At 45.3% G+C, this 10,426-nt stretch overlaps 1 protein-coding gene across 7 annotated transcripts in view; it reads left to right on the top strand.

Moving 5' to 3' along the window:
- The first annotated feature begins 795 nt into the window (after nucleotides 1-795).
- Nucleotides 796-10,426, top strand: part of SENP6 (SUMO specific peptidase 6) — a 157,535-nt gene continuing 147,904 nt past the window's right edge. For 3 of the 7 annotated variants that reach the window (XM_077487361.1, XM_077487362.1, XM_077487360.1), the window contains exon 1: nucleotides 796-1,007. In XM_077487361.1, coding sequence (XP_077343487.1) covers nucleotides 974-1,007 — 34 coding nt within the window. In that variant the 5' untranslated portion in view covers nucleotides 796-973. The remainder of the gene's footprint in view (nucleotides 1,008-10,426) is intronic. The other 4 variants (XM_077487364.1, XM_077487365.1, XM_077487363.1 and 1 more) reach the window with 2 other exon arrangements.

Here is a 10,426-nt window from a genome sequence, read left to right as displayed (position 1 = left end):
CCCATGGGAGCTGGCAACACGGGCGCTGCCTGCAACCCACCCATAGGAGCCTGCAATTCGGCTGCTGACCGCAACACGTCCATAAAAGCCCGCAACATGCCTGCTGCCCGTAGGAGCCCGCCCGCCTGCAGCCAGTGGGGTAAGTACCGGGGTAGGGGGTGCCACCGTTCGACAAAACATGGGAGGGGGTGTTTGTTTGCTGTCCCCATAAAAAAAAAAAAAAAAAAAACAGCAGCCGCCGCTGACTTGCTGCAATTGAGCAACAAACTTGTAAATGCCTGGCAAGTCGTTCAAACTAGCAGCTCAATTGCTTGCTATCTGGGTGTGCTGAAAACGCATGGATTGTGGTGACAATGATCCATGCTTTCATTTCTATATGTTTACAAATGTCATGTATGTCAGTACCAGTGTGAATGAGGCCTCCCCCACTCTATCCACTATTAACATATAGGGCTTGCCCTAGAGATATGATACAAGTGTCTACCCATCGATGACCTGACATGTTACACTTCTCATCTATTACACAATACAGAAATGTCAGCACGAGAAGTGGGGCTCTATAGAATGTGTCAGATCTATAGCAAGCAAGGACAAAGCAGTCCCTATATGTCTCTGTCCCTCTAGCGACCTGGGGACGTCCAGCACTCGATTGCTGATATATAGGAAGTGAGAGGGCTGTGTAGATGAGACTGTAATGTGATCCTCCCAAGCCCAGGTGGTGCTGTCTCTATTGTAGCGCTCAGCCGTCAGTCCAGCCACCACTGTAGACCAAGCAATCCCCCCCCCCCCCCTTCCCCCTCCTCCCGGCCTGTGTATGTGTGTCAGGCTCCTCCTATCACTCTAGCTGCGGCCTCCTGGATTTTCTCCCGGTTGAGGCCTGTGTGACATGTCCCCCTCTGACTGACTGTCTGCAGACTCCGGAGCCGCGCTCTTCGGGATTCTGCTTGTTGTCTGGCATGGAGTAAGAGGAAAGATGGCGGGAGGAGGGCAGAGCCACTTTCTGGATGGTGAGAGTGTTGTCTGTATACGGCTCTTCGTATTGTGTGTGCAGCATTGCTGTGTTCCCTCACAGCGTCCATCGGCGGGGGGCACGGATTAGTCAGGCTCTGCCCCCTTCTCTAATGCACCATAATATATGTCTGTTTTACATCACAGGCTCGTCCACTTGCAGGGATGCTGTGCTCCAGGTTATTGCATAGCAATGCTTCTAGTGCCTGTAACTGCTCCAGATGTTTACATGCAATGGTCGGGGGTCTGTGAGGACATGGGGCAGATAATTGTGGGTTAGGGGGTCCTCGAGTTCTGTCTGCCATCCATCAATAAATGGTTGCACGGTCCGCGGGATCTGTGTGCACGACAAAGCCCGTGCCCCGCCAGTTTTCTGCCAAATTGTCCAAATCACCTATGTCCCTTCCGGTGACTCTCCAGCAGCAGTTTATTAACAAGTTGGCTCTACTGGCACGTGCAACTGACACAATAACAGAAACCCCTGGCAGCTGTTGGAGAACTCAACGCGTTTTCCTCAGATCTGCCAATTTCCGCAGTGCGCAAGGTACGTCAATAAGCATTTTTCTGAAAACTCGTCAAGTTCACCCACAGCTGCCGGGGGTTTCTGTTATGTTGCACATGCGCGCATGGGCAGTAGAGCCAACTTGTCAAAATCTGCTGCCAGAGAGTCACCGGAAGTGACGTAGTTGGAGATTTTGACGAGTTGGCTATTTTGGCAAAAAACTGTCGCGCACACAGATCCCGCAGACTGCCAGCCCCCGCATACAGATCCCCGGGACTGCTGGCCTGTGCAACCATTTGTTCATGGATGGCAGACAGAGCTCGAGTACCCCTAGCCCACAATTATTTGCCCCATGTCCTCACAGCCTGCAGCATCCCTGGAAGTGGAGGAGTCTGTGATATAAAACGGTGGTCATCAACCCTGTCCTCAGGGCCCACTAACAGGCCAGGTTTTATGTATTACCTTGGGGAGATGCAGACTAGAATACTGCAATCATTGAGCATCAAATGATATTACCTGCGATGTATTTCGGTTGTCTTGCAAACCTGGCCTGTTAGTGGGCCTTGAGGACAGGGTTGAGGACCACTGATGTAAAACACACACACACACACACATATTATGGTCCATTAGAGAAAGGTGCAGAGCCTGATTTTGACAAGTATGCTATTTCAACAGAACACCGGGGGGTGCACGGGCTCTGTCTGCCCTGGCTGGCGGTGCACTGACAGTGCAGATTGGAACTCTACAAAATCTGCATGGACCTGTAGTCCATGAGTTCATTCCGCATAGGCTGGCAGTTCACTGCTTCTGTCTGCATCGGCCACCGTCCACAGACAATACAAGCATGGCTTGTCAGTCTACAGATTCTGGCTTCATGGGGCAACATCTATGGTCAGTCGCTGGGGGGGGTGGATTTTGGTAGGACATTTGTTTAGACCGTTTGCTTTCACTTTGCATCTGGAATCATCAATAATGAAGTTATCTGGGCTCTGTCTACATAGGCCAGTCATCTACAGACACTGGGAGCTGGCAGCGCAGAGGCTCTGGGGGCATGGATTGAGTTTAACAGGATTTGGGTACATAGATGTTGGTAGGAAAATTGTTTAGGCCATACCCTTAATCTTGCATATAGAATCATCATTAATAAAGCAGTTGTACTGCTGCTCTTACTGGAGGTAAACTGCAGTGACCATTAAACTGATTTAAATTCACAGTAGGTAGTTTCCAGCAATGTATTTTGTATAAATGTTGTAAATACTATTTTTTGCATGTTCTTCCACAGAAATACGCTAGAAAAAAATTCAGCATGTTACAATATGTACACTTGCCTATCAAAATTGCACTTGTGACTCATCGTTCCCACCCCCTAATATACATGCAAGAATGGCCATTCATACAAAGCTTCTCTGTGAGAGTTTTTATATGCTTGGTGAAGCACCTTTTGTTTAAATGTGCAATACAGACTTTCAGATATGAATGCAGCTCTTACAGCTGATCTCCAGATTTTAGTGAACTTTAAATGGTTTGTTTGGACCACGCTGATCTAAACAAACTATCATCTTCACTGAGTTGTAGCGGCTGTGAGCCCCAGCTACATACAGTGCTGTGTTCTGGCAGTAAGTACTTCCCATCCCACACCCAGAACAAAATCGAGTTGGACTGAGAGCTGCTTAGCTATTCACAGGGAGCTTTGTATTCTATGAATGAATACAAAGCATCCTCGGGTGGTTGGCTGAGGCAGAAATCATGGCGTCACCCTCCCATGCCACTGCCTTAGCCAGTCAAAAGAAGCTTTGTATTCATTCATAAAATACAAAGCTGCCTGTGAATGGCTGAGCATCACTCATCCTGACTCAGTTTTGTTCTGGGTGTGTATGGGAAGTTCCCATTCCACTGCCGGATCACAGCGCTGCATGCAGTATGTATATACAGTTTAAGAAGCACTCCCAACCACTGCATCTTAGTAAAGGTAATAATTTGTACCAGATTGGTCCAAACAAACGACATTAACTACACTAAAAGCTGGTTATCCACTTTAGGCCTCTTGCACGCTTGTGTCTAAAAACGCAATTTTTATTTTTTTTTTATTTTAGAGATGTAAGTGCAGATCATTGTTTTCAATGTGCCTGAACACAAAGGGCGTAAAAATGAACTGCATTTAGATCATTAAGAAAAAAAAACTATGCATTGCCAGTAAGTATTTTATGCGTTTTGTACATTGTTAATTTGAATAGATTAGAATTGCTTTCTGGGAGCTAGAATTTACTTTACACATTTAGGTGCAAAATTAATGCAAGAAACTTCCGCCAGCAATACTGATGTTCAAACAGCAGTATTGTGTGCAAAGTACCCTTAAGTTTTTAGGTTCTTATCTTCACTTTTCCCCGTGGCCAAGTGGAAAAAATTCTCTGCGCCTTTAAAAAAAAAAAAAAAAAAAAAAAAAAAGCCACAAGGAAATTGCATGATGCTTTGGCACCATGCAATTTAGCGTTTGGAAAACGGTATCCCGAATTTCAGTTTATAGGGTTGCCATCAAAGGTAATGACACCCCCATGTGTCTGCTTAAAAGCAGCAAATTTTTGATGCAGCTGCAGAAATGCGTGTGATTACACGCTTTCCGGCAATAATGCAAACCTGGCCTTAATCGCATGCCATTTTCTGTAGAGAACTGTAAACAGAGTGTAACAAGTTGGTGCGAAAACAGGATTATTACTCTGCTCTTTGTTTTTTGCCTACTCTCTACTGGTTTATTGATAGGCTAGGACAGTGAAACAAAGCTTTTCTCTGCACTATCACATGAATAAGATCTGTATTGAATGCCTCACGACTACCAATCAGATGCCAGTCTGTGCTGACAATTCCAATTGGAGTAAAAGCTTGAGAGATTCTTCTCGGTGGCCCTGCTGTCATGCATTTTATTCTATGTTACAGAACATGGCAAAATGCTTAGCTTTATTAAAATATGTTTTTTCCATTGGTGCTATTCTCACCAACATGCAGGGCAAGGTAATGGTGTCTATGAAAAGGGCTCTCCCCCAACCAATACATAGTTTCCTTACCTGCTTTCCCAACATGAATTCAATGCTGCATCTGTCCCTTGCTGCCTCTACATCAACTGTCTGATCAGAGACCGCTGATCACTCATCACTGTGGATGGGGCAAGAGCAGCTGGCTCAGGCTCTCAGCAGCGTACTGAGATTCTGAACCAGCTACCAGTCAGGCATCTGGGCAGATTCTGACAATGAGTCTGGACTGGCTGTGTAGCGTCAGTAGGAAGCGGGCTGAATGTGGGTCACAGGAATGCACCTAGCATTGGCAAGACTTCTTATTTAAAGTGATGGTAAACTGTCACATAAATAAAAATGAAGTAGGCCCTCCTGCAGGGTTAAGTCATAATGTACTAGTATGTACCGCATACTAGCACATTATGACAGACTCCCCTGTAAAGCGGATCCCTACCACTCAGTGCTGTCACAGATCCCCACCACTGCCATCTTCACCAGGCCTTCCTTCCAGGTTTACAGGCTCCGGCTGTATGAATGGTCAGGGCCGCAGTGACATCAGAGCTCTGAAGGGATGACACAGGTATGCCGTCCCTTCAGAGCGCATGCACCGGTGATGTTACTGGCAGCATCTCTTGTGAGTATCTCCTAAACAGTGCATATTTAGGAGATATTCACTGTACTTACAGGTAAGCCTATAATAAGGTGGAGTTTACCTCCACTTTAAAGCGGAGTTCCACCTATAAAAATAATTTTACATTACTGTGCAGCAAATAACCTACTGCTGCTGGGAGATGTGTGTCTTCATTTCCCAGGAGTCAGTGGGTACCGCCGAGGGCTAGAATCACAGTATTTGGCCATCACAAAGGGGCGGGCACTTCCGATGCCCATTGTGATGGCAACCTGTGTAGTTTCCTGCACCGCTACATACTTTTACTGCACATGCGTGAGAATGGGCAGTTCATGCTGGGAAATGGGAATACATTCTGCCGTATCCTGGAAGAATATGTTTGTGTGTTTAGCCTGCCCACAAGCAAGAAGGGAATGCCCAAGAAGGCTTAATCCAAAGGTAATTTTTAAAATAATAAGAAATGAAGCACTAATGACGAGTAACAATTGTATAATATACATTCTGTAATAGTCTGAGTTTTGTTTAAAAAAAATAAAATAAAATCAAATATATGGATGGAACTCCGCTTTAAGCTTTACTAAAACAAAGAGGTCAGCTTTAAAGTGGTTTTAAATGTTATATTTTTCCTAAAATAAGAAATATGTTATACTTACCTTCTCCATGAAATAGTATTGCACAGAGTGGTCCTTGACCTCCTTTTCTGGGATTTGTGCTGGTGTTCTATTGATATGTACCCTTGATCGAAAAGTGCCCGTGCATGCACAGGATGGAGCTGCACTCCAGCTAATTTCCCGATCCGCTGGAGTGACTTGGCCATGGTGCCTGTGCACATCACAGGAGGCATTTTTCGATGGGAGAGGGAATTTCACAGACACAATTGAAAGCTATTCACAGAGCGGAGGGGGACACCGTAGTTGTTACATTGTGCCTCGCTGTTGAAGGGGCGGGTTTTGTCTGTGTTGCAACCGCCCTTAGACACAGGCAACAGGCGCTCATCAAGACACTAAAGCCACAGTGCAACACTGACAAAAGGCGACTGAGCAGAGGCTGAAACCCCACCCTTCAGCAGCGAGGCACAAGATGAGAACTACGTTGTCCCTCCGCTCTTTGAATAGCTTTTAATAGTGTCCGTGACATTCTCTTGCCTGTCAAAAAATGCCTCCTGTGATATGCACATGCGCTATGGTCACGTTACTCCAGCTGATTGCCAAATCAGCTGGTGTGCGCCTCTGTCCTACGCATGCGCGGGCACTTTTTGATGGAAGGCACATAACGCTAGAAGGGAAAGGGAATGCATTCAAATGTAAAAAATGAACTTTAGAACCACTTGTAGGCCTCTTGAACACTGCAGCTTAAAAAAACTCACTACAGTTTTTTTTCTGAGCTAAAATACAGCCTATTAATTGTCATGTGCTTATGCACACAGGCGTGCAAATAAGCGCTGTGCATTGTTCGGTAAAAATAAATAAATAGAAAAATCTGCCTTTTTGATCAGTAATTTACACCTCATGCATGCCAGTGTCCATAAATGTCTATTTGCATATTGTACAGAACGCGAAAATGTGCGTGCATGCAAAGTTCCGCAAACACATATACGCAAAAATATGTGCAAAAAAAATGCCTGAAATTACGTCTGAAAAAGTAGATGCTTAAACAGGAGTATCATGTGCAAGAGGCCTAAAGGTGCAGGGTGGGTTTTTGTCCAGTGTTGTGTGTTTTATTTATTTATTTATTTTTAGTATTATTGTCGTGCCTGCTGGGAAGATTCACCCTCTCTGCTGGTCTTGGTGACCACTGTCTCAGGTACAGAAAGTGATGATAGTGAGGTGTCACTGGGACAGGAAGTGCTGGAAAATATCCCCAATGGGACACAGATAATAAAAATACTGTTTAGGGTCCACTCCAGGTAGAACTATTTTGCATTTTTGTTCTTATTTCCATTATTAAATGTTTTCTTGTTTTTATACACGGTTATCCTCTCACACAAAAACCCATGCTGGGGGTCATTAAAAAAATGGTTCTTTCCTCTCCTTTTTATTTCCATTTACTAAAACTGATGGCCACTGCTATTTCATCAGCCACTGGTCTTTTATCATCCCCTATAGTTTATTCTTCTGTGAATGGCAATGTACTTGTGCTGCCATTTGCTGTAATGGGCATCTCAGACTCGTTCTAACCCACTCCTCACTTTGTGTTGTTTTAAATGAGTGACATGCCAGAAGATGCCTGGCCTGTCTCGCCTACCATAACTTCACACAGTGACTGACAGTCCATCCACGGCTGTGATTTACAGGCTGTGCAAGTGTCCTTTTTAGTATGTCATAATGCATTATAAAGCTATTGTCAATCCTGGGACGGCAGAGCAGTTTGCAGTGATGTGGGCGGAGCCAGTCTTGAAAGGCGCACTGATCTGCCACAAAAGTCCACAGTCCCACCCAAATGAACACCCATAGTGTCCATGAGTTTCCATTGCATTATGGGAATTGTAGCCTGATGGAGCAGAAAACAGGAAGGGACATTGGTCCCCTGTATGTAGTTCCTGCTATAGTGATGATTTCCCACAGTTTTTAACCACTTGCCTACTGGGCACTTATACCTCCTTCCTGCCCAGGCCAATTTTCAGCTATCAGCGCTGTCGCACTTTGAATGACTATTGCATGGTCATGCTACACTGTACCCATATAAAATGTTCCTTTTTTTTTTTTTTGCACAAAGCGAGCTTTCTTTTTGGTATTTAATCACTACTAGGTGTTTTTCAAAAAAATCTCCAACAATTTTGACACGGAAACAATTTCATAGTTTGTTATAAAATTTTGCAGGTAATTTTTCTCCATTGCTGCACTTATGGGCACTGATAGACACCGGTAGGTGGCATTGATAGGCAGCACTGTTTGGCAGCGCTAGTGGGCACTGATGGCACTGGTGGGCACTGCTTAACAGTACTGGTGGGCACTGGTAGCTGGCACTGGTGGGCACTGATTAACAGTACTGGTGGGCACTGGTAGCTGGCACTGATGGGCACAGCTTAGCAGCAGTAGCTGTCAGTGTATGGGACCGATGTTCTGTTTACACAACCCGGTAATTGGCTCTTTTCTTTTTTCTCCTCACGCTGTTGGCATGGGGGGAGAATCAGATTGACTTCTGTTTACATCATGTGATCAGCTGTCATTGGCTGTCAGGGGCCGGGATCGTGATCACAGAGCACAGGAGGACATCCATGTATGGCTATAGCATGGGCATCAAGTGGTTAAAGGTGAATGTTGGCTAAAGTATGCAAGTAGGGAGGAAGGAAATCCATTATTTTTTTTTTAGGCTGTTTATGTACGTAGTGTGGTGTGTTCACTTGAATACCTATCCACATATAAAGGAAATTACAACTCCAATTCCAAAAAAAGTCGTTACTATGTGAAAAATCTAGCTAAAAACACAATGCAATGATTTGCAAATCTTATAAGTCTCACCTCTGAATGAAAAGAATTTACTCCTTTTTTAATGTCACCTTGTTATCCTGGGACTAAAACTCGCCCTACAGTGTAAGACCCCTTTTCACACCGAGGAGCTTTTGAGGCACTTTCGTGCTAAAAGAAGCGCCTGAAAAGCTCACAAAAACCTATTTCCATTAAAATTAATGAATGCTGTCACACTGGGGCAGTGCGCTGGCAGGGCAGTGAAAAAAAACGCCCCTCTCCATTGAAATGAAGGGAAAGCTCTTCAAAAGCGTTCAGTGTTTTACCGGCAGTTTAGAAGCGCCTCAGTGTACCTAAGTATTTCTTTGTTTGGCCCACTGCCTGAAAAACAGATTCCTCCATTCACATAAAGTGGATAATGGAAGCCCCCCCCCCCCCCCACCACCACCACCACCACCAATGTTAATTTCCATTTATTGCCTTTCACAGAGTGAATGTAACATTTGATCCTAAGAGGAAATATAACCTTATGCACGTTAGACCAGAAAAATTGAAAGAACATTTGACAAATGGGGGGGGGGCATGGCTTAAGGGTCCTTAAACACAGCCATCCGCCCGACAGACTCTGCTTTGCTCAGCGGGGGATGATCTCCGCTGAGCAGGCGGATGACAGGTCCGTCTCCGCTCACTATGCAGAGATGGACTTGTCAGAGTTCTGCTCTCCCCCTTTTTTTTTTTGCTAAATCTTTTTCATTTTTTTTCATTAGCATACAAAATTAGCCCACGCAGGGGCCAAACCTTTGGTTCTGCTTTCCTTTATGGGGAGATTGAATGAGGACGGGCCACCTGTCTGTTTTCATCCAATCCACCAGATGGATGGAAAATAGGGTCACCATCTGTCTGGATTCACGGACAGGATCAGATCTGATGGCAGCAGATGTCAGAGGACATGTCCGTGCTGACATCCGCCACTCCATAGGAGTGAATGGAGCGTCCAATCAGGTCAGCCTGAAAAACTGACAGGCGGACCTGATTGGAAAGCCTGTGTGAAAGGGACCTTACAGTAGGTTAACTGCCAACTGGCTGAACAGGAAACTGTCACATTTTGCTAAATGTTTCTCTTCCCACTGCAGCTGAACCTCCCAAGCAATGACCAAACCTGCGGCTCACCCTTAGAGCATACTAGAATCTCTATATGCTTTGTACAATGTGCAGAGGTCTCTTTCATACATTTTCCTCTTTTATTCAAATGTTCTTTAAGTCTTCTGGTCCAATGTTTTTCAGTTTCTACTAAAACCTTTTCACGGTTCCAAAGCCAAATGGCAATGTTTACCTGATCTTGGATCTCAGACGGCTCAACAAGTTTCTGCTAGTGCATGTTCTGTATAGAATCAGTGTGGTTGGTGGTGGCCTCTCTAGATTTCCCGGCATCAATTGATATTAACAACTTGCCAAGCAGCTGCCGCAGTTGTACTGCGGCAGGTTGGCACACCTGCCCAAAACGCCATCATACATCGGCTGCTTTAAGGAGCTATGGGGGGGGCAGGTGCCGCGACTGCCACCCGCGATCGCTCCTCAATGAGCCAGAATGGAGATCTGTCTGTTTACATTGACAGATCCCCGTTCTGACAGGGAAGCAGAGAGAGATCTGCTGTTCCTTGTGATCAGGAACAGCATTTTCGCTCCTCCTCTAGTCGCTACACTGCCCCCCCAGTTAGAAACGCCTCCCTAGGGAACACTTAACCCCTTGATCGCCCCCTAGTGTTAAACCCTTCCCTGCCAGTGACATTTATACAGTAATCGTGGCTATTTTTAGCTCTCATCACTCTATAAATGTCAAGGGTCCCAAAAAAGTGCCCAATCTGAATGTCGCAGT

Source organism: Lithobates pipiens, unplaced genomic scaffold, assembly GCF_037356315.1.
Source record: "Lithobates pipiens isolate NorthernLeopardFrog02 unplaced genomic scaffold, aLitPip1_a1.2 Scaffold_18, whole genome shotgun sequence".
NCBI lineage: Eukaryota > Metazoa > Chordata > Amphibia > Anura > Ranidae > Lithobates > Lithobates pipiens.
Note: the sequence above shows the minus strand (reverse complement) of the source record. Positions and strands in the feature narration are given on the sequence as shown.